The sequence below is a fragment of the Tachysurus vachellii genome, chromosome 23, assembly GCF_030014155.1.
Source record: "Tachysurus vachellii isolate PV-2020 chromosome 23, HZAU_Pvac_v1, whole genome shotgun sequence".
Lineage (NCBI taxonomy): Eukaryota > Metazoa > Chordata > Actinopteri > Siluriformes > Bagridae > Tachysurus > Tachysurus vachellii.
The window spans coordinates 8,481,997-8,507,226 of NC_083482.1; the positions used below are offsets into that span (position 1 = coordinate 8,481,997).

The window sequence follows — 25,230 nt, forward strand, 5'->3', positions numbered from 1 at the left end:
GATTATTTAATTTGGGCAATATATTGTATGGGAATAACTCCAAATAACCATCTTAAAATCTTAAAATGCAAGCAGTTTAGTAATGTTTTATCCATGTGAAAGTTAGTAAAGTCCGAATGAAACTTTTATATTGTAATTGTATACTCTTTATAATAGTTAACATGATTTAACCTAAATAACAGAATTTCTTTGTATGCTTTTTTAAAAATTGGTATTTCTTCGTATGCCATTAAAACTTTGCTATAATGATAGAAACTAAAAAAATTATCATATTGTCAATTGTTTAGACGGTAAAAACGGATAATCTCCTAGCTAGTTATCAGTGTGTTGTTAGATCGGCAGACGTTGTTATACAGTTTAAATTGGGGAAGTTAATTATAGAATCATATAGAAATATTGTGACATTGTTGACCTTTTATGGTCATTATACCAGTAACAAAACAATGTAGCCTGATGTGTAGCTATAATGATGTTCATAAAATGTATTTAATAAGTTGTGTTGTTGTGTTAATTATCCACAGGTCACAAGGATGTAACTGAAAAATATTTTAAACCACTGGTTCAGTCTTACATCTGTAAGTCATTACTAGATGATTAAACTTTAAAGAGATTTAAAGAGATAAAAATTTGCCCTGATGCTTTAAACTCATGAACATAAGGACCTAAATAGTAAAGACAATGGATTACTTTAACTTGTGTTTTTTTTTTTTAATTATAAACTTGAGTTCAATATCCAAATCTTGTCAAGTCAATTGGAGTTAAATTGATTAAACAAGTTCACATAATTTCGATCCTTTCTCTGGTGAACAAATTATTCATGTATTTGAAAAGCAAGTTGTGCCTGTCAAGTATAACAAGTGCTATATGAACATATACGAATAAAACCCAATGGGACGTGCTGTTACGGGAACGTAATCAACAGAAGGGTGCTGTGATGTTACCAGATACAAGAGCAGTTAGTTACAACTCTGGTCTTTATTTATTTTCTACAACCACAAAGAGTTTATTCATTTTATGCCAAAGCATTCCACAAGTCCCTGTGATTGCGAAGTTACTATAGAAACCATGATATAGCATTACATAATATAATAAACCTGTGATTTGTCTTGCAAACAACAAGAGAACAAGAGAAACTTGTTCATGCTTTCATCACCAGCAGGGTGGATTATTGCAATGGACTCCTTACTGGGATCCCCAAAAAGACCATTAGACAGCTGCAGCTCATACAGAACGCTGCTGCCAGAATTCTGACCAGAACCAAAAAATCTGAGCACATCACTCCAGTCCTCAGGTCCTTACACTGGCTTCCAGTTACAATTAGAATAGATTTTAAAGTATTGTTACTCGTTTATAAATCACTTCATGGCTTAGGACCGAAATACATTACAGATATGCTAACTGAATATAAACCAAGCAGACTACTCAGATCATTAGGATCAGGTCAGTTAGAGATACCAAGGGTTCACTCAAAACAAGGTGCGTCAGCATTTAGTTATTATGCCACCTATAGCTGGAATCAGCTTCCAGAAGAGATCAGATGTGCTTCAACAGTAGACACTTTTAAATCAAGATTAAAAACACATCCGTTTAAACTCTGCATTTACTAAATGAGCACTGTGCTGCTTCACACTGACTGCACTTTTTATCCAAATCACTTTTACTCCTGTTTTATTCTTTTTAACAATTAATATTTTAAACTGTTTTTATCAAAATCACATCTATTTTTTTAATTGTTCTTTGTTTTGATTATGATTGTGTCTCTTATTTTTACATTCATTTCTAATTTCTATGTAAAGCACTTTGAATGACCTCTGTGTATGAAATGTGCTATACAAATAAACTTGCCTTGCCTTGCATCTCGAACAACTGTCCAAGCCATGCATTTGTAGAAAACAAATGTCAATATACTAATCTGACAATTCCACTAAGAGCATTATGAGCAGACTGAGTTGAGGGGAATGTGTTTGGACAATACGTATTGTATCTGCTGCTCACTTCCCAACATTGCTATTCTGACCAAAAACTCTTTGCACACATCCACCTGGCAACAGCCATGATTAACAGACGGGTATCTATAATTAACTAATCTGGCCTAAGATTTGCTAATCCAGCATGCTCACACAGAGGTAAGCGTACACTGGAGGGAAAACACTGCATGCATGGAGATACCAAAATTTAAATTACACTGCCACTCTGTCATGCGATGCAACGGCACTTCCTTTTCATCAAATTTATAATTTAATTCCCAGTAAACTCCCAGTGAATCTTTTATTACTGCTGCAGTGCTCAAAGCAATTATATGTGCAAATGTTTAATTAGGACATAAAAGCTTCTGATTACAAGTTCGTAATTGCTTATTTCTTTTTTTTTTTCTTATACAGCAAGGAAGCAACCTACAGAGGGTGTGTGAAAAGGAATTTGACACTTTTTACTATATATGAAATACATTTTTCTCACACACATACACACACAGATCAATTTTCAAACCTTACCACATAGAGTAAATTCTGCTTTCTAATATTAATTATTTTAGCTTTATTCTGCAGTAGCAAAAGTACATATTCTTACATAAAACTGGTGTACCAGGCTTACTTGATGTGCACAGCCCTTGCAATCAGTGATGCAATCACACAGATTTCTAAGAAATAACGGAGTGATGGCTTGAAATGTGAAGAATAAAAAGAGCTGCAATTTCCATTCAGAATATACGGTAGCTAATCATTTATTTTTTTTTCCTACAAAACCACTACTACTAATAATAATTAAATATATATTACTATGCTAATTCAGCCTGTTATCCTCATGTGACCTTTTTAAGATGTTTTAATGTTATAAGTTGCACTCCAATTCTTCCTACAGTGAGAAAGATCAGTTCCAAAAGTTCAGAGATATTTCATTATACTTCAGGTCTGTATTACAGTATTTGAAAAAAAGTATGTGGACCTCTGATCAATCACGCCCATATGTGCTTTTCAGACTTAACCTCTTCTTTTCTGTAGAGGCTTTCCCGCAGATTTTAGATTGGGCTGTATGATGCTGTGGGTATTTGTGACCATTCAAGAGAATTTCTTAGGCATTGTTGTTAGATGAGGAAGCTTGGGGTACAGTCAGCATTCAGGTTAATCCCAAAAGTTTTCATTCAGTTGATGATTCAGTCTCTATTCAGTGATTCAGTGATTTTGATTCAGTCTCTATGCAGGTTCTTTCACACTAACCTCGGCAAACCGTGTCTTTGGAAACTTTGCTTCATGCATAGTAGCATTGTCATGCTGGACGGGTTTGGGCTTCTTAGTTCCAGTGAAGGGAAATCGTAAAGCTACAGCATACAAACTCATTCTAGACAACATATATGGGTGTGCCTATACTTTTAGCCGAGTATGTTTCATAAAGCAACGATGCTGATTTTTGCTGTGGCTTTTAAATGAATGAAGAGATCGATAGCTTAAAAAAGAGCTTGAACTTCAAACACTTACAATGAAATCAATACTATCAAAATTTAACTGTACAAAATACAGTGCAAAATTATTTATATGAACATATTAAACTTTTAGGCTTGTTTTTAAATGTGGGGAATTATATTTTGGCTATTTATTAGATCTAGAGAAATTTTTTCCACTCACACTTAATTTTTATTCAGGTTTGACCCCATTTAAGATGCATTAAAGAGCTTGATTTGATATGTTTACGTTTTTTGAATTAAACCCATTCATTTCAAGTGACCAGTCATACTGACTAATGCCTTTAAAATATCAATAATAAGTGCAATCATTTTGATGACAATGAGTTGGTTTTACAAATCCATTCAACTAAATCATTTATTGTTATGAAGAATGTACTCTACCACATTTATTTATGAGGTGGTTCCACATAGAAAGTCAACAAAAAACCCACATTTACATGAACATATTTAGGGATCGTGACCCAAAATGCATGCACTCTCATTGTCAGATAAACCGGTTTGATAATGGAGAAATTCACATGCTGTAACATAAGAGCTTTTTACATTCGCTGACTCAGCAGCACCTGCCTGTAATGTGTGGTAATTTCATACACAGGATTTTTCTTGCTTTATCACATAACATAAAGAGAATATCTTCTGCATGCACATAATCTGTACATAGACATACAGGTAGTCGTGATCCTTCGTGACCCCACCTAATCTTGTACGGTGTCTGCTTATAGAACCACAACATGTTCGGTCAGCATTGTGGTCTTCTCAAACACGGACTAGAAATAACTCCATCATCTAAATAACTCCTATCACCTCTTACTTCACTTCAATCTCATTGCATCTTCACACCTTTTAAGTCCCTATACAGAATAAAAATATTGAGAGCAATTATACTGTATGAGTCACCTGTTATTATTCTATTTGTTAAAAATACAAGCAAATGTAGTGGGTTAAAAAATGTTTCAGTTTAAACTTGACATGATAGCGGATTGTCCAGAATACAGGATTGAGCTTTTTTTTTTTTTACCCAAATGGTTCACACAGATTTTTATGCATTAATCATTGAGGATGAGGTTAATTCTTAATGGCCAGAACTAAATCAGTGAGCTTTGGACTGCAGGCCTGAGGACATGATAAAATGTTAGAGATTCAATGTGTGCTGTTGAAATTTTTATATAAAAACCTGTTCAGTGATATTTTTGAGTTTGAATTATTGTAAGTATTTTAGCCCTTTGAAATCAAATCGATCACAAAGGTGATGTGGGAAATGTCTCTGTTCTTGTTTTAGATCATATTGTTTTCTCTCATATTTCTGTAAAACGTTTTCATTATTTAAAATGAACAAGAATGTCAAGTGGATCAGAATGAAAAAGAGCTGAAATGTTACTGAAACTTTAGGGGTTGAAACCAGTTAAATATGAGAGTTATGTGTCCAAATGGCCTTACTTAGACAAAAAAAGTCTTGTCTGTGCATGTAAGGGTACAAGCATGTTTGGCAAGACACAGTGATGGATCATGATAACAGGCTTGAACCGATACCTTTAAGATTTATGATTGTGATAAAGAACATACTGTGTGTTATACATTGTATAAAAAAGCCAAGACATTCTGTTTAAAAAAATGATATAAAATATAGCAACATATATAACATTTTGAAAATGCTTGTTATTGTCCATAACCTGATTTATCACATCTGTATGCTTCGAAATATTATGTTATTTTATGTTATTTGCAATCCAGTTCTTAAAGTTGACAACTCGTGTGTATACTGTGTACAATTGTGGATTACAGTTTTGCACATTGAAGCCAAAGCTCACCAGGCCCAGCAGTTCCCATGCTGTCTCTGAGACATTTTCTTTTCCTCTCTTGTGCTGTGGTGCAGTAGGAGCAAGTATGATTCCGCCTGATCTGGCAGGGCAGACTGTACTGGAACTGATAGGATGTTGTCTCCCACACAACATATTATCAGTAATGCTTTTGGCAATCCCTTGTTTAGCATACTGTCTTTCACACCGCAACACATCGGTTAGTTCAATTGTTCCTGTCTGAGCCACTTGAGAGTGTGTTTCATGCTTTCTTGCTACCGACCAGCCAGTGATGTAAGCCTGGTTCACAGTTAGCTCCCCTCCCTGCAGACGAGGCAAGCACACAGGAGAAATGAACTCGCTGATCCTAGCCTTCTCCACCAGCTTCAGTATAGCTAGGTCTGAGTCAAATCCAGTAGAATTATAGTTGGGATGAACCAGGATCTCTGAGACCTGTAGAGAAGATGGCATGAAATGTAAAGGTGTCAGATCACAAGGAAATTCTACTAAAGCTATAGGGGGTGAAAGCATTCTATTATGAAAATGCATAGCCCTTCAATGCAGAATATTTATTCAGTGGGCTTTTAAAGTGCCAAGAGTGTCATTGCTGCCATAGCAACGAAACCAAGAAAACATTTGCTGGCCATTTCTTTGAGCTCTTTTGTAAGGCTTTCTCACTGTTATTGGAGGGACACTTCAACAGCAAATGACATCACATTAACAGCACCTACGATGGCAATGCAAATCTCTTGGTGGCAACGATGGTTGTTGCTATGGCAGCAAAGACAAACGCAAACTTATGGAGAAGACACTGAGCTGCTTCATTCTCTCCACTGGTGGTTTATTGATGGTGGTTGAGAACTCTGTCTCCCAAAATCTCCCAAAAAGGTTCACTACACATTCACTTTGTGCCCTGTAAATTTTTCATTGGCTGAAAAAAGACTGATTTGATTTGCAGTCATGTTTCGCTTTAAGAGGACAAGTGAACTTAAAAATTGGTAGCAAAGTGTAACAGTGTAGTTGGCGCTCCTACAGTAAGCATTAAGTTCTGCTCCCTTCTCTCAGCGTGTACCACACATGCACTCACACACTTGACACAAATGACCTTCAGCCCCTTTTTACACATCTCTGTGTGAATTCTCAAACATTTGTCTGCGTAAGGACGTTTATGCAACCCTACTATGCCCTATTATATATGTATGCATGTGTGTGTGTGTATAGCTAGCACTGTAATACACAGTCATTGAACATATGCTCTTAGCCTCAATTTCCAATCCCATCTACTGAACAAATGTGGGTGTCACTTTAGTCACTGTTGCAATTGATTGAGGTTCCTGCCAGCTGTGCCCCAATAAATAACTCTATTTTGGATCAAGGTGGCACGAGGAAATGATTTATTCCTTTGAAGTACAATAAATGACTAGGCTTTCTAGTCACACCACAGAGCACACTAAGATGCTAATTGTATACTTTTATCATGCAGTACACCTTCTGTCTAGAAGTATCTGCCCTTGCTATGCTTCTATTGATCGTTTTTTCTTTTGAAACCTCACCTGATGTTTGCCTAATTTTAAGGATCTGCATTTTCAACTTGGGATATTATGCTGTGTTTTTAAATCTGTACTGCTTTTGTAAATCTTTGTATTAAATTGATAACTATAAAATGACAACATTGAAGACAATGCACAGAGATTTTAGGATTCTACAGTGGGGTCCAAATGTATGACAACACTCGGGGAAATATTCCTCTTGAACTATTTCATTACTAATTCTATTACATAATCATAACACATTGAGAGAACAATGAGAATTTTTGGTATGTCCCCTTTTTTGCTTTAATGACAGCGTGCACTCGAGCTAGCATGGACTCCACATGTGCAAAACCTTATGATCCTTTTTAGATCAAAAACCATTGAAGTTTTATCTGAACATGTGCTTCATTAGAAGAGATTAGGCATGAACAAAATCTGACCTTTTGTACAAATCAGACAATGTTATGGTCAATATTAAGGTCAAGTATTTGCATATATTCAAATCGCATAGAATATTAAATGTGAAATATTTGAGATTTTTTTTAATAAATTGTATACTTTATTATTCTAGCTCTCTTCTCCTTTTTACAGTTAAATGAAAAAGCAAAAACACAGATATTTAGTTTGCTCTCAGACTTTTCGACATCACTGTCTGAAGTCCTAATGTTCCTGGATGAGATTAGATTCAAGTGTTAGTGTGCGAGTTTCTACCTTCATGTACTGAAGCCTCTTATTCTCTCCCAGCACTACTTTTAGATGAGCCGTGTTGTAGGGTAGTGAGTGTCCAGGCTCAGTTGCACAGTGTGCTGGCACCAGGACAGCATGCTGGCTCACCAAAGCACCACTGCACACCAGATGCCACGTCTCTTCCATGCTCTCCTCCTGCCAGTAGTCATAGTCATCTGCAGAAAACATGTCCCAGTGTCTTCTGGTTGTCCCTGTAATGGGACTGGTGTGATCAGGAAGACGCTGGTATATGGCTGCGTGCCATGGCCAGTGGGTTTGTGCCAGGTTCCTGGGTTTGGATGAGAGCTTACCACAAACTAAAGTAAAATAAATAAATGAATAAAATAAATCATTTCAATCAAGTTCAGAGTCCACTACCAGCTACCAGGTATAAAAGCTAATATGAAGCATAAGTTGATAAGAGACTTAAACAACAAATTTTTGTTATAGGTGTGTAAGGCTCTCTAAATTATTATTCCATATGCATGTTATGACACATTCGTGGAACATTTTGTTCCCATTTGATCCCATTTCTGAGTCATATCTCTAAATTTAACCAGATGCCATGTAAACATTTCTGCCAAGGTTTCTTAAAAAAAAGAAGACAAAGCAAAAGAAGAAGAAATGAATAATACCCCTCATGTATTCTTACATTCTTACAAGCTGTATTCTTGATCATATATCTATTCGATCGGAATAATGTACGTAATGTATTCATACATGGCTCCATCCCTAGTGAGTTAGAAGCATACATAATCATTTACCATTACAAAATCGTGTGAGAGCATCACATTCATACGTTCATGTTTCTTGATCTGCAGCCATTTGTCTCAAGCATAAACAATGTATTCATAGCTAATTAGCAGCAACTGCGTTAAACAATGTTTTGAGCTTATTAAGCAGAGAATGTAACCTTGCAACCCTACTGTTCATGAAAGCATGTCTCTGTTCAATATCCCTTCATTTATTATATAGTATTTTTAAGATACTGGGTCCAACAAGATGTGAATTTTAATATATTATTTAGCACAGCTCCACAGACAGCACCATAATTATTGCTGCTAAGCCATTTTTTATTTCTTTTTTTTTTAATGTGAGCACATTAGGTAGCATGGATAACTGAAACCTCAACCTAAGAGAAGAACACATTGCATTTCACAGATTCTCTGATAATGTATAATTTTCTTTTTACTGTATGAGGCAGAATTGAGTTAGCTAAACTGCTAGCTACAGTAGGTGACTGTATAAGGTTACGGTTATTGTTTAGTACTGTTTTCCTTCTCTTTACCTTGACCTTATTTCTAAGCTAATGTTCTTAGCTTAACGGTAAGATTGAATAACGACTGTTGGTTTAACTTGCATGTTTTTGGTTTTCTTTTTTGCATCATGTAACTTACAGTACTGTAGCAAACGAAAACTGTTTACATGCTGCTTACATCCACCAAACTGTTTACATGCTGTTTTGCACACGTTTCTGCTCTTTTGCACAAACTGTCCAACATTTCAGCCGTTTTGCACATACTGAACAATATCTCAGTCATTTTGCACATACTGTACTATACAATCTTTCAGTCGTTTGCTGTTTTTGCACAGTTCTATATATTATCTCAAGGACCTGCTGCTAAGAAACTGTGTTCATTCTAGTATTACTGCACGAAATATTGTTTGAACATTCGGTATTCACATACAGTGTTTACACTGGTCGGTTGGCGCTGTTTCTGTTTACTGTTTATTGTCTTTTGTGTATTGTATTTTTTGTACTTTTTGTATTGTCGTGTAACTTTTTGTCTGCACTGTCTTTTGTCCTGCACTGCCTTTTGTCCTGCACTGTCTTGTTTGTCTTGTCCAGCACTGTTTGCACCAGGTTGCACAGATGCACTTTATGTGGCTAGGACTACTTACTACTGTAAGTCCTTACTCCTGTCTTTGTTTTATGTAGCATCATGATCCTGGAGAAACGTTGTCTCTTTTCACTGTGTACTGCAACAGCTATATATGCTTGAAATGACAATAAAAGCTTCTTGACTTGACTTAAAAGCTAGTTTGTGGTATGTCTGTCACATTAGGTTTAGTTACTTGAACAATATCTTTTTAAACATGGACAAGAAAAAGATTTTAATTAAATTTTATGTCTCACTTAAATATGTAAAATAAAATAATAGCGCCATACAGTAAAAAATGTCGAATATATAATTTTTAGAAAATCATGTGATTTAATAAAGGCTGATTTGCATCTCTCTGTAGATTTTAATTGGCTTTCAAACAAATCTGTTCCCTTTCTAATGCCACACATGGTAACAGCATCTATCATCAGCTGATACCTATATAATGGTTTAATTATAAGGCAGCTTCTTTTCTGGGCCTGAATGCATGTCTACTGCCCCCACCTGGTAAACAGGTAACATGGCGTCCACTCCACTTCCCAGTTTTTAGACATTTACGGCGTGCACTCCCAAAGTGCTGGTACAGAGGAGAGATGCACTCATACTCTATGCTTGTGTAGAGGTGGTGGACTCCTGTCGGTAATTCACCCTGAGCTTTCTGTATACTGCTGCTACTGCTTCTTTCATGAGGCTGGATAGCGGAGTACAGCCTGTGATGTGGACTCTTTCTGAAAAAAAAAAAATGTTTCAGAGTAAGATTCATCTTTAATTAAGCGGTCATTAGTTTCCACTTAGGTAGGTTAATAAAGTGGTACTTGGTTAACTGTCTATCTTTGAAATCAATAAAAAAAAAACACACAAAAAAATTGACAGTGGGTATAAAAAGTCTACACAGTATTGTAAAAATATCAGGTTTTTGTGAAAGAAAGAAAAAAAAAGAATTATTACAGAAATGTTTTCAGCCTCCGTGTGAATTTACATGTAAAAATAAAGTGAAAACATTTTTTTAGGGAATTAAGGAAAAATAGAAAACTCACAACACCTCAGCTGCATAAGTATAGACATCCCTAAGTTAATACTTTGTTGAAGCATCTCGTGATTTTATTACACCAATCTTAGGTAAGAGTCTATCATTTTAACTTGCCAATGTTCCTTCACTCTTTATTGCGAGAGCATTCTAGATTCATTAAACTGTAAGGGGGATTTTTTTTTTTTGTTGGATACAGGTCTGGGCCTGGGTTTCTTTTGGCGGATATCCTGCTCTTAATTACCGTTGTGCTTCATTTTAATTATTTGTTGATGATGGCCTTCACATGGTACACCATCTGCTTGGGAAATTCTTTAATACCCCTCTCCTGAGGAACAATTTTTCAAAACTGAGATCCCATATATGCTTTGTAAGCTCTCTGTGTACCGTGGCTTCAGCGGTGATATTAAACCAAGAAGATGTGAAGAAAGTCCTACAGAAACAGCTGACCTATATTTGGGTTTAATTAGAATACTTTCATTGACGGCTGTATGATAATTACTTTTCAACATGAGATTCATTCTGAACACATCCACATCCTTAATTAATGAATAAAATAGCGCACACATGCGATCTGGTTACTGAAACTTTTCCCTGTTTGTCTATTTTTCTCTAAAATACTTCTGATGGTTTTTCACTTCATTTTTATATGTTGTTATATCACATTAAAGGAAGTAAATCCTGACATTATATCATAAAAATGATGTGGTGTGTAAACTTTTTCTACGCATCATATGTGTTTACCTTAAAGGAATTTGTGGCTTCAAGACCTTCTGTCGCACTAGCTTTGAGATCTTTGGTTCCCGACAAGCTGCAACATAGCCATTGGAACATGATTGTTCTGGTTTGGTAAAGGGAATGACGCATCGTATTGTGATATGTCAAAAAAGATAAATACCTTTAATACACTGTGGCTGCCTGCCGCTCCAGGTTCCATCGAGCTGGCATGTTCTTTTTGAGTTTCCACTGAGGATATAAGAATGATTGCAGGAAAATTCTATGCTCTCTATAGCACCGTCTGAGCCGATAACCTTTAAGGAGTAACCGTGGTGTGGCTGTGATAACGGGGGACATTTTTTCCTCATGGCTTCTGTGTCTGTATTTCCAAAGAACAGTTGAAAAGAATCAAAAGATGGGTTAGTACCAACTGATGTGCTGATATTCTATTTTCGCAGGACAATATGTGCAATAAAACACAACCGAGTGTTGTTATAAGACATAATCAATGACAGGGTGAAGAGATGTTGTTGATTATTTCATAATAACAGCATTTTTCAGATAGTTTTATTGCTCTTTTACCACTTTGTCAAACAAAGTGGAGGCAGGAATCAAGCCCTAGAGCTGCAAGTCCAACACGCTAACCACTAAGCCACTGTGCCCAAAGAGAAGAAACACTGGTGTACAAAAACTGCAGAAATAGGAAAAAATGATCTGGACTACCAATCAGGATTAAGTGGCATTTCTATTTGTCTGTCAGTCAAGTTGACCTGCACAAAAATCTTTAACCTTAACCTTTTTTCACAATCAACCAGACTTTACAATAAGAACTTTGAGAAATTTGAGAAAAGTCAGAATTAATTGTTACGATGATTCTATTTATTATTTGGAACAACAAAGCTTTTATTTCTGAACTTTTTCCACCAATATCATTATTTATTGCCCACTTTTTTTTTAGTTTTCTTGATTTTTCATTTAAACCCATATCATTTGACAATTACAGCTTATAACTACAAGATTCAACTAACATTATTTATAGGCCAACACTATATACAGAACCCTTAAAGGTTGTCCCTTAAAGTTTTTGTAGATCTTTCCTTAGCTAATAAGGATTGGATTAAATCTATTTTGTTTGAGTAACCAGTTAAAAACTAATAACTTTTAGATTTCAATAAAAAATATAATAACAAAGGTGGGTTGTGATTTCCAGCACTATAACCATAAGAATTATTGGCATGTATCACACACACACACACACACACACACACACACACACACACACACACACACACACACAAAGAGGATATTATTACTTGAACAATTCTGCAGCTTTACTCTATTTACATTGTTGAGAACTTTCATATTTTCCATCTAATCAGCAACACTCACTGTTCTCACACAGTAGACCTGTGAAACCTGCTTGGCAAGCACAGTGGAAAGTTTGAACTGTATCCAGTGCACAAATACCACCGTTCATACACGGATTGGGGCTGCACACCGCAAACACAAAAATCCCAGCTAGTAAGAATCTACGCTGTGGTCTGTAAGGAAAATACACTCAGTGGTTTTAACCAGACACATAAATACCTGTGTTTGTAAACTGCACCTGAGAGTTCCTGAAACGTTGCAGAGAAACCATCATAATTATTATAGCCATCTGATACAAAATGGATATGCAGCGAGTTTCCAGAGCTTTTGATTGGTAGCGGGATTTTGTCTCCACAGTAACGGCCAATCAGAGGCGAGCGAATGCTATCACCATCTCTGAGCTCTATGAAGTCGTAGCGACAACGGTGATCAAACTCCAGATTAAGCATTGTAAACCTGCAAGAGATAAAAAAATGTTCAATTAAATAACAAAGGAGTTTTCTATTAAGTGAGCTTGACATTATTTAATAATCCATTGAAAGGGGAATTGCCTGAACTCCACGGCCAACCCACTGCTGACGTATAGCGTCCAGTCACATTTGGCATTGACTGGATAACCCTCCAGGGTTACGTGACCTTGAGGTCTTCGTATTACTTCTCCACATTCTGAAGGAAAAAGCACAACATAAACACACAAAGGCAGAGACAAAAAAAATCTTTTTTTTGGAGAAAAATCTGAATTTATAAAAACCAAAGGCCCTCTAGCGCTAATATCTGTGCCAGAACAGGACACTTACTGAGACAGTCCCCTCCAGTCCATCCCTGTCGACACTCAGTGCAGTACTTTCCACTGATGTAAAAATCATCCTTTACCTGCCACGTACCATTATTACATCTCTTACAGTTTTCAAACACACTGCAGCCTGAGAGGAGGAAAAGAAACAAAAAGGAAGTTTGTCCTCCATGTCAAAAAATACATTTAAGTGTTTTAATTTAAGGAGACAAGAACTAAGAACTAAGTCAAAGGATTTGCCATTTGTACATCACATCATGAAATAACATTCACTCTCAGTACAAGAGAGACACTTAGGCTACGGCAACAATCAGAGATCAAAACTGGAAAACACAGCAGAAACTTAAAAAGGCTTAACAGAAAGGATTAGCAACGTCACAGATCGTAGGAAACTGAGTGTAAACCTCTTCATGAGGCACTGAAACAAAAAGAGTGGAACCAAACACACTAAAGAGGAAAAGGTGAGCTCAATTAAAGGTCTGGTGATTGTTGGGATGCCACAGTGGTGGTATTTGTCAGCTGCTTTGAAACAGTATCTGTGATGTTGCAAACTATGACAGGAAGTTTCTTATAGAATCTGCCACAGACCCAGTACAGACTCAGTCATACCCTGGTATATGATGCAGGGGTCACACTGGTGGATATTGTTACGGCAGCAGGGCACAGCGTAGCCCACCTGTGTCCTCTCAGATGGACACTTACACCTGATCAGCTCGTACTCGCAGCAGGAGCGACACATGGCATTCCAGCGAGGACCAGGACACTCGTTCTCCTGCACTCCAGACACTAAAGAGCACATACAGTATACAGTAAATAATGGTTATAAACTTGTTAGAAATTGTATAAAAATATTTTTGTTTAAAATTCTAATTTTTCTTCCTGCTTTGTCCTGAAACTGAACTTGTACAGAAATTGTAGTCATATCCTTTTCACACGCTGGTTTAAGCAAGAAAAGAGTCATGCCGAGTTACAGTACCATTTGCTGGCTTGCTGAAATTATCCGTCATTTTTTATTAAAGTGACATAACTATTTTTTTAACCTTTTGCTCTGATCATTTCGATCTCGCTCTGATCCCTGTAGTAAGATACTCAACTGAATCAGGACTTTGAACAGAGACTTGTTCTGTTAGTGGAGCTTGATTAAAAAGGATTCACAGGTTAACTTTCCCAAATTGATTTGACCGTCAAACTGTCAATAAATTGTTCTAAAATCATATGTAGTGTTAGCTGCCTTGGTTTATGCCGTCACCTTATTCACTCATTTTGGTTTGCTTGTTAGAATCAGTACTCGACTATAACGGTTGTTCTTGACTTTTTAGAAGTGTGTTACGTACGTTAATTAACCGTGTCTGATTTTTGTCTACAGTCATGTCATCACTCACATGTCAGGAATGTTGCTGTAAGCATTGTTAGATCATACATAGCACATAATCTATATGTGATTTCTCATGGAAAACTACAGAATTTGGTTTATTCATTCGGTATCTTCAGTGTATTTATTCCTGATCAGAGTCATGGTGGTTCCAAAGCCAATCCTTGGAACATGGGATATGGTTGTGAGGTGAGAATGCACCTATACCAACACATTATTGCCTCAGGATGAATCCGGGGAGCCTGGAACTGTGAAAGTGTAATGCTCCTCCTTTCATTTAAAAAGATCTGTTTTAAAAAGAAGTGTTACTGTACATTCTTCTGGCAAAAATATCATTCATTCATTCATTCATTCATCTTCTACCGCTTATCCGAACCACCTCGGGTCACGGGGAGCCTGTGCCTATCTCAGGCGTCATTGGGGATCAAGGCAGGATACACCCTGGACGGAGTGCCAACCCATCACAGGGCACACACACATACACTCTCATTCACTCACACAATCACACACTAGGGACAATTTTTCCAGAGATGCCAATCAACCTACCATGCATGTCTTTGGACTGGGGGAGGAAACCGGAGTACCCGGAGGAAACCCCCAAGGCACAGGGAGAACATGCAAACTCCACACACACAAGGTGGAGGCTGGAATCGAACCCCGACCCTGGAGGTATGAGGCGAACGTGCTAACCACTAAGCCACCATGCCCCAAAAATATTATATTAAAATAATCTAAAATAAAATATATCTAAAGTTATTTTCAAAAAGATATTTCTCTAAAACATCATAAAGTTCTTTTTTAAACTTTAAACCCCCAAAGTTTAGCTCTGAATAGCATTTCCAGCCTTTGTTTCTTGGCTTACGGGACGGTTTTCTGCTTTTCTCATTTGAAGAAACAACATCTTGGAACAGAAAGCATTTAAACTGCTGTGGACCATAACATGGAGCATGACCTTGGATCCTGCTGCAGCTCTTCCCTCCCAACATACATCTGTATATAGGAGAGCATATTCATCATCATAGCAATGACTAATGCTCATTTCTCTGGAGATCTAGACTCTTTTTTTCATATACATACAGCAAGATCAGACAAAAGAAGAATGGGTTAAGAAAGAAACACTTAAAAAAACACTTAAAAATCATTGAACAATGCACAAGTGCATACAGTATCATTTCCTGTGAAAGCATAAGAAAAATAACCAGAATAAGTTGTTGTTTTTAAGTTGCTCTTACCACATGGCCAGGTTAGCAGTGAACAGCAGAACTGAAGGGCACATAAGAAAAGAGGTAGCACACATGATTGCTGCTTGTGTAAAGAAAGCATCCAGAATCCTCTGCCTATTATAAACAAGACCATTCTTTTACTAAGGGTGCTACTACCTACTATTCATTTATCTGCCCACAGACTCTCTCATTCACTCACACACTCTCTCATCCAACTCTCTCTGAAGCACACAGAAAGACTCACCACTGAATTGCTGCTCTGACGTAACAGGTCTTTTGAGAGATGCTGATTTAGAGCAAGACTCTTTAACCCATTCTTTCAACACAGCAATGTATGCTGTGCTGCCACACGCAAACACACACACACACACACACACACACACACACACACACACACACACACACACATACACATATTGCCAACCAGCATCAAAAGATATGCCTCATAAACTGTTGAGTAATGAATTTGATCATATTATAGTGCTAATAACAAAGTATATTTCTTTTTATTCTTTTGTTCCCTCCATGTTCCCATGTTCTATCAGTGATTACCAGAAGAATGAAGTCAGAAGAAGCCTAATTGCACCAAACGCCTAAGCAAGCAAGTTGTTTATTTTCAGTGAGATGACTGTACATGACTGCACTAAGCACTAAAGCATCTGGTTTATTTGTTTTGAATTTCCATGGACACAGAGTTTCCATGTTCTCAACTGCTCCGTACTCCAGTCCTTCTGTCGTACACGGATTTACAAAATGGTGTTGATCTAGAATTACTGTACAGCATGGAAACACAGAAGTCTATTCTTTAAATAATGTTTTGTGCTGTAGAGAGAGAGACATGATGATGATGATGATGATGATGATGATGATGATGATGATGATGATTCCTACATAGGAAAAGCTATAACTTTGAGAGAGAGAGAGAGAGAGAGAGAGAGGGGGAGAGAGAGAGAGAGAGAGAGAGAGAGAGAGACAGAGAGAGAGAGAGAGAGAGAGAGAGAGAGACAGAGAGAGAGAGAGAGAGAGAGAGAGAGAGAGAGAGATGATTCTAGTGAGCGAATCACTAATTTATTAATCATAACAAGAGCTTGACTCATGGACAAAAAAGTATGACGCTGTTCTTTCATAAACAAACATTGCTACAGTAGTGTTGGCCAATTTATGTGGTATCAGCAGATTAATACACTAATGTTCGAGAGTAACTAATAAAAAGAATCCCCTCAGGCCTCGTCACATCACCTTGTCAATGAACATTTTCCTATAGCAACACTTCCTGTTGTGTATTATTTCCTACTTATGGTTATAGTTTGCATATAAATATGATAAAATATGGAAATTCCTTTGCCACTGCATTGTACTAAACTGATTTATGGTCAGGGTCTGGATTAAACAGTGTGCTGATGCATTATGGGTGCTTTCTCTAAATGACCTACATATGGTGAAGTGTAAGTGTGGGAAAATATCAAAAGAGAAGAGATAAAAAGGGATGACATTAAACAGCAGATCCTGAAAGAGGGAAAGAAAACATTACCTTATTGAACAGTTATATACAGTAACTAACTCTGACAGTGTATTATGACAAGCTGTTATACTGGCAAAGCTATAAACTAATTGCCCATGTCACAACCCGAGTTCTCCTTTAAGAAACAAAAGGAGAAAAAAAACAGAAATATAAAAAAACAGAAATATAAGTAATTAAATTTGCCTGAGTTTCAGGACAGTTATTGTTGTCATGCTTGGAATATTGAACAGGGGTCATGTGCTATACATAAGATGAAACTTTATTTAGATGTAAGCAGCATTTTTGCTAAATGCATCTTTAATACATTCATTTGAATGTGTTCATGTCCAATATTCCACTGAATCTCAATACAGCGCACCTTAGATGTATTAATGTAGAAGATGAGACATTCTCTAATATGCAAGAAAAGAAAAAGAAAAAGAAACCATGAAGAGTTTAAACGTGAAAGGCATAGCTGAGCTGCATTTATTGTGAATAAACTATTTCCTTTGTTATTTCCTGGAAAACATGGTAGTGTTGTACAATTGAAAATTCAATCATATGAACTCAATGAACACGGGTATTTACAGCGCTATGTTCAAGGAAACCAATTCTCTGTGCATATCTTGGATTAAAGCACTATATTCTGGGCTTGAGCTCTGGTCAGCTTCCTCCTTTTTGTCGCAGACATGTCTGCTCAAGTGCAACAGCCCGCATGTTAACACAAGCAAGAAGTACTTCAAAGTGTTGAAAAGAAACCCGGGGGCTGCACAACACAAGACATGTTGTCTTTTATTATTATCCCAGAAGGTTTGTGTATTACGGAGTGCGATAGAAAACAGACTAGCCACAGGAAAGATCTGTCTCCTTTCATTTAGGGTTAATCAGTGCTGTGGACAAACCTCATTTCTTTGACTAACAGTATTAACAATGAACTTTGACTTAGCTACAAGCTAGGTCTGTGGAAACCGAGCAAAATAAGAAGACGATTATTTCTAGTCTGTAACTTGCCGTATGTTATTAAGTTACATTAGGTATCATTTGTGAGCCTGAAACTGGGCAAGCATACTGGAGCGTTTATGTACCGGTACCCAGTGGGATAGCTAATAGAGTTATGATTTGTTTATCTCTGTATATACAGTATCCTGGCTGGGAAAAAGATTTGACGATATTTCACAACAAAGTGGTGGTACATATAATGGTGGTGGGATTTATTTGGTCTCAGGCTCAATTCGGTTTAGTTTAGGTGGCTCCTCAGGGTAGCAGGAAGCAGAGGAAAGTGATACAAGTAAATACTCTGCGTAGAAATAATGCCCTATATGCCCGACTCTATTGCCATAACAGATTAAGAAACTGTAAGGTTGATTTGATTGCTGTCATGTTTGCATTGATTCTAGTCCCATTTATTTTTTATTTAGAGATAATAAGAGTGCAATTGATTATCTAAATAATCTTAACTTCATTTCATACTCTCTGAAATGTTAGCTGGAGTAATAAAAACTCCATATACAAATTATTTGAAAGCTTATAGCTTGCTGTCATAATACAAACTGCCTCAATGTATATGATAAATTTGTGAGGAGCCTACATCAGATCTTTGAAGTTGTCTAAGACTAAAAGGCACCTGATGTTCCAAAAAATTTCAATGATTAATATCAGGTACCGGTGCCTCCATGAGGATAAAATCCACACCCCAGTTTTTTTAATAAAATAATTAAACCCGACAGACACAGGAAAACACTATGGGAAAAAACTGAGCAATGAAACTACAAAACAGGATCCAGAAACAAGGCACACACAAACCAGATAACAAGAGACAAGGACTCTTGACAAAGTATGTATAGAGAAGGTAATTAGTGAGATATAAGGAACAAGTGAGCAAAGGCAGGGGAAAGGGTAAAAGGATCGAGCGGGGCAAGCTCTGGTGTTCTGGCAGGGAACTGACCAGCAGTCCATGTCAATTAAAGTGAAATGTATTGATGTGTTGGAAAATCTAATTATGTAGTATATAAAAGTCAAAAGTATATTTTCACACCTCCAATGTTACCCAAATGAGGATGAGGTTCCTCTCAAGGTTTCTTCCTTTACCATCCAAGGGAGTTTTTCCTCACCACAGTCGCCTGAGTCACCTCAGACTTGCTCATTAGGGATAAATACAAACACATTTAAATATGTAATATTAATCTTGAATTTTTGTATTACATTAATCTTTATATTAACCATGCTTTATGTTTCTTTTCTGTAAAGCTGCTTTGAGACAATGTTAACTGTTAACAGCGCTATAAAAATAAATTTAAAGTTGAAAAGTACAATATTAAGTGAGAGAAGGTTTCAACAAAGAAACTCTGTTCAGTTAAAAAAAAAATTCTTAGATGATTTCCCAACTCTACACAATGTACATGACTGCACACTTTAAAACTTTCTTTATTCATTTCCTGGTCTTGATATAAACGTAACAAATTACGAGAATGATTGGAAGATGGCAATCATTGGAAGAGGGCACAGCGTGGTGAAGGTAGATGGCATGGTTGTGTGACATTGCACCAGCCTAGACGAGGCCTTCATGACTGCCTTCTGTATGTATTTTACTTTTAACATCACATATCCACCACACCTGAAGAACACTCTCACTTTTCTTCAGAGGAGCATTGTCAACATCGTGGAGGAGGGAGACAAGCCACTGCCAGTCACTTTACTAAGGATGATAAACCTTTTATATTAAATCCTCATGCCTCAAATGTACCATTGCCCAAAGTGCACACGGAGGACATTCAGTCTCGTTAAATTAATCCAACATGTTGGAATCGTTCATGCGCATCAATCAAATTTTAATATCACCTGTAGTATACATTTTGTTTAAATGCTTGTAAAACATGCATTATGTTTAGCACAGGAATTGAAATTCTTTGTTAATTGAATTGTTAATGTGTGGTACAGAATATCCAGTATTAGTTATAAAACTGAATTGAGAATGGTCTGTTCTTTAATACTCAAATTTGTTATTTTTGTGATTAAAAAAAATGTGAAAAATGCATTGCCTATGTTTTGTATTTTAACCGGTAACAAAATGCTCAAAGCCTAATGCCCCTGAAGGAATTGGAATTGAGTCTTCCCCCCATCCATGCAAGTGTCCTTTCTATTTTTTTATTTTTTCTTTAATAGGACAAATCAGTTCAGCTGGATATTAGTGAAGGGCCCTGGGAGAATACCAGGATGTAATTTTAAACCATAACATAAAGGTACATTTCTATCACTAGGGGTGCAAAATTGTTCTTTAGAGGTACAAACAAGAAGGTACAAAAATGTACCATTTCTATCACTAGGGGTGCAAAATTGTTCTTTTAGAGGTACAAACAAGAAGGTACAAAAATGTACCAGTGTTCAGAGGTACATTTCTGTACCCTGCTAGGGTACAGCTGGGGCGACAAAGCATTTGTACTCTTTTAGGTACTTTACTGTACCTTGATTTTTCTGTGTGAAGTTTAGAGGACTTGAAAATGTCTTAAATGACTTATGATTTGAGTTATAAACACTATCCACTAGCCAATCCTGTGGTATCAACACAATGCTTGAAAATCATACAGATTCAAGTAAAGAGCTTCAGTTTATGTTCACAAATGTGTGGTCTAGCATGGTTGTAGGTGCTAAATGGGTTGATTTGAGTATTTCAGAAACTGCTGATCTCCTGGGATTTACACATACAACAGTCTCTAGAGTTTACACAGAATGGAGTGAACAAAAAAACATTCTGTGAGCTGAAGGTCTGCAGGCTGAATCATTATGCTGATGTGAGAAAATCACAAAAGCAGAAGACCACATTGGGTTTCACTCCTATGAGCCAAATACATAAATCTGAGGTTTACATGAGCAAAGTTTCATCCCAACTGGACAGTTAAGGTCAGTATTGAGGCCTGTTGGTAAGGGCAGATTCTGGTCCTTAGATGACTGGAGTGAAACCCAATACGGTCTTCGGTTTTTATAGCTCATCCACCTCAAGGTTTAAAGTTTTATACATGCTAAGATGCTTTTCTACTCACTACGGTTGTAAAGAGTGATTATTTAAATTACACTATCCTTCCTGGCAGCTTGAACCAATCTGGCAAGAGATCACACTTTTCTGATGTTTGACATGAACAATAACTGAAGCATTTGACCTGTATGTGTATGATTTTCTGTATGATTATCTATTGGAGTCTTGCTGTTGCCACATGGTTGGCAGATTGCATAACTGATTGCTTAAATGAGCAGATGTACAGGTGTTCCTATTAAAGGGGACAGTTGGTTTGTGTCAGCCTACTTATCTGTCTTACACACTCTCAAGTTCTCACAAGACTTTCTGCACTTTCTCCCCTGCCCTATATAACCACCAGACTGAATTAAACAAAAGAGCAATTAAAGTAAATAAAATAAGCGTGCAGTCTATTCTCTTCTCTTTCTCTTACTTCTGCTTTCATGCCACATTTATCGTGCAGGAAAATTGTGTAGGCTCTTTCACACAACACACCACTTTCGAATACAGTCTATTTGACGCAAATGAAGTAATCACTTTTCTCCCTGTGGAATCATTTGCATAATAGGAACTTATTAAACTGTCGGTGATATTAAAAAGCAATTCCACCAAATCCTTTTTAACTTTAGGGTAATTTACTTGTTGAGAAGAAAAAGTCTTTCAGTGTTTCAAAAAATGCTGTTTTGAAAAAAAAAAAACAATTTATTTACAACGTTTATGAAAACAACACAGAAGTCATGACGTCTACAATATACAAGGCAGAATTTATTTTTTATCCAAACCATCATATCATAACAATGAAGCTACAAATGACTTTTGGCTTCATGGTTAGCAAGTTTGTCTCACACCTTTTGAGGTTATCTTGACCTATTGGAGGTTTGTTTGTTCTCCGTTTGTGCAGAGGTTGTATGTGGAAAAACATGCGATGCTGGTGGACTGGCATCACTAAATCACCTGTAGTTACCTGTGATTGTCTATTGTAATGGGTTGGCACTCTATCCAGGGGCGCCTCTTCCTTGTGCCCCAAGTCCACTGGGAAAGGCTCCAGGTTATCTGTAACCCTGTGTAGAATAAGCGGTACACAATGTGGACTGATGGATCTATACACTGAACATAATTAAAAATAGGCCTTTATAAAAAGTGACCTTTTATTGTGGCCAGCCTAATGTGATGTGTATGGATTATCTCTGCAAAGGAGAAATGCTCACTAGATTTAGACAGATTTGTGAACAATATTTGAGAGAAATAGGCCTTTTGTCTACATAAAAAAGTCTTAGATCTTTGAGATCAGTTCATGAAAAATTTTGTTCAGTGTATATATACATATGTGTTTGTGTGTGTGTGTGTGTGTGTGGTGTGTGTGTGGTGGGTGGGTGTGGTGTGTGTGTGTGTGTGTGTGTGTGTGTGTGTGTGTGTGTGGGTTAAATGCAGCTCATTTGCTAATTGAAAAATTCCCTACATCATTTATTGACTTTTTCTCCCTCAAGCCAAACTGCTGCTTTTGATCAGTGCTCTTGCTTTATTACATTTCTGACTCATGGTGTGAGTCATCACACACAGACACACCTATTTCTTTTTACTATCCTTGTGACATAATTATTAATGGCTCTAATTAATACTAAGCTATTCCAACACATAAATCTATCCTTAACATTAACATTTTTTCTATTTGTTTTTTTTGTAACTAAACATACTGTATTTTATTATGTTGGCTTTGTAGAAGCCAACATTCTGTTTTCCTATTTAAGCTTAGACAAAAATTTATTAAGAGTAACTCCTCCTAGGGCTTTCGAGCCACATGCACCAAATTCGGATATGTTGTAGACGCTGGTCTGAAGTTTGTTGCTTTTACTTTTCCAAGCGATCCGAGTACCGGTACTTCCGGTACCGGGTCTCAAAGTGGCCTTTTTTCCCATAGACTCCCATTATAAACTTTGGAGGTTTATAACTCGACGAGCTTTCGAACTATCTACACCAAACTCGGCCAGCTCCTTCAAATGTGACATATCAAAACACTCAGAACAACGAGGGGAACTTCCTCACGGGGATTCTGATGACGTCACATGCTCGTCTCCACTTACCTCCAAATGTTTTGGCACCCTAGCTTTCTGTTTACTTGCTTCCAAAAGTAACACTGACCCTTATGTCCACTCGCCTCCAAAAAGCACCGGCCTTTGCGAATACTTGCATCGTCAAAGCCAACATCAAAGTCTGTCGCAATGAACTTTACAAATCTAGTTCAGTTTGTATTTCTGTGTCACATACAGTTTTCCAAGGCTCTGGCTTCACTGTGACTCTGACCATAATTCACTGATTACTGACAAAGAGAAGGGTTAGTGAATGAGTGTAAAAAACTAACAAAAAAGAAACATATATTATATACACACGTGGGATGTGGTAGCTTAGGGGTTAAGGTGCTGGACTACTGATCGGCAGGTCATGAGTTCGAAACCCGGGTCCACCAAGCTGCCGCTGCTGGGTCCCTGAGCAAGACCCTTAACCCTTAAATGCTCAGTTGTTTAAATTGTAAGTCAAAAAATTGGGTGTCTGCTAAATGACATAGAAGACAATTGAACATTTTGTCAGTCCCTTGGCAGCTGAGGACATAAAGCACATATGGAAGCACTAAGCCTACTTTTTTCATATTTTATGGAGATTTTTCTTATGGAGATTTTTATTTACTTTTTGTAAATTTTGTAAATTACATTTTGTCATTTTCATCGTTACTGCACTTAAATTGTACAGAGCTGACTGTCAAATTCAGACCAACTAAATGTTCATCAAAATACAAATGCAGTCATGTTTACAAAAAGAAAGAAAGAAAGAAAGAAAGAAAGATGAATCTAAAACTAAAACGACTAAAATTCTTAAAGCATTAGAATTCTTGAAATTAAAATACTTGTTCAAGATCTGTGAATCCTGAATGTCCACTAGATGGCGCTCGGTGTTAAAGAATATTCCTGAAATCACGCATTAAGCCCTGTCTTCTTGATTTTTGGATGTTTTTTTTCCATGCTATTCAATTTTGGCTTGTCATTTAAAGCCACTTTTGATCAAACACCACTTAGTTATGACTAGAAGAAAATACTGCACCTATAGATCAAAACCTAAATAATTGTGGAGGCTTTCCTTTGGTCTTTTTAGTCATATTTTGTGGCCTGAGACTGAAAGAAATTGTTCTTTTAAGAAATACAATAGCTAGTGAACTCCTTTTTTTAGTTTGTGCCTCAGGGAAAGCTTTAACAGGTTATAAAGGGTTTAGTAAAGTAGTAAAGTTTTCCCAATAGACAGTCCCCCTTTAGAAGAAGAGTACACTTTAGTCATTCTTTTCTAACCCTTTATAGTCTGTGATCCTGTAAAATCTCAGAATTTTACACCATTGACCAGATTTCATTTAAGACTTCATATTTCATATTAATGGAACCAAAATTGTGTTATATATATTATATATGATGATTCAGGTTGAATCCAAACCTAAACAGACCGAAACAGTTGATTTACCTCAGACAGAAAATTAAAAGAGTCTGTTGTTAAAAAGTAAAATTAAATTGAATTAATATTTCCAGGGGGGGGCACGGTGGCTTAGTGGTTAGCACGTTCGCCTCACACCTCCAGGGTCGGGGTTCGATTCCCGCCTCCACCTTGTGTGTGTGGAGTTTGCATGTTCTCCCCGTGCCTCGGGGGTTTCCTCCGGGTACTCCGGTTTCCTCCCCCGGTCCAAAGACATGCATGGTACTGTAGGTTGATTGGCATCTCTGGAAAAATTGTCCGTAGTGTGTGATTGCGTGAGTGAATGAGTGTGTGTGCCTTGCGATGGGTTGGC

General features: G+C 37.0%; 1 protein-coding gene across 1 annotated transcript; it reads right to left on the bottom strand.

Annotated features, from left to right (window-relative positions):
• Positions 1 to 3,797: 3,797 nt before the first annotated feature.
• Positions 3,798 to 16,154, bottom strand: pamr1a (peptidase domain containing associated with muscle regeneration 1a). The gene is made up of 10 exons (XM_060859649.1): positions 15,907 to 16,154; positions 13,912 to 14,088; positions 13,307 to 13,432; positions 13,061 to 13,175; positions 12,748 to 12,965; positions 11,323 to 11,520; positions 11,169 to 11,235; positions 9,902 to 10,125; positions 7,500 to 7,831; positions 3,798 to 5,709 (listed from the first exon to the last, which is right to left on the bottom strand). The coding sequence occupies exons 1-10, from the start codon at positions 16,028 to 16,030 to the stop codon at positions 5,167 to 5,169; spliced, it is 2,124 nt and encodes a 707-aa protein (XP_060715632.1). The 5' UTR covers positions 16,031 to 16,154; the 3' UTR covers positions 3,798 to 5,166.
• Positions 16,155 to 25,230: the final 9,076 nt, after the last annotated feature.

Bases quoted from the DNA above. Each gene is read 5' to 3' on its own strand.
- pamr1a (XM_060859649.1), bottom strand. From the start codon at position 16,030: ATGGTCTTGTTTATAATAGGCAGAGGATTCTGGATGCTTTCTTTACAC. The intron at 14,089-15,906 runs GTAAGAGCAACT...TGTGCTCTTTAG, and splicing joins ACTGCTAACCTGGCCATGTG to TGTCTGGAGTGCAGGAGAAC. The intron at 11,236-11,322 runs GTATTTATCTTT...GCTATGTTGCAG, and splicing joins GCAGCCACAGTGTATTAAAG to CTTGTCGGGAACCAAAGATC.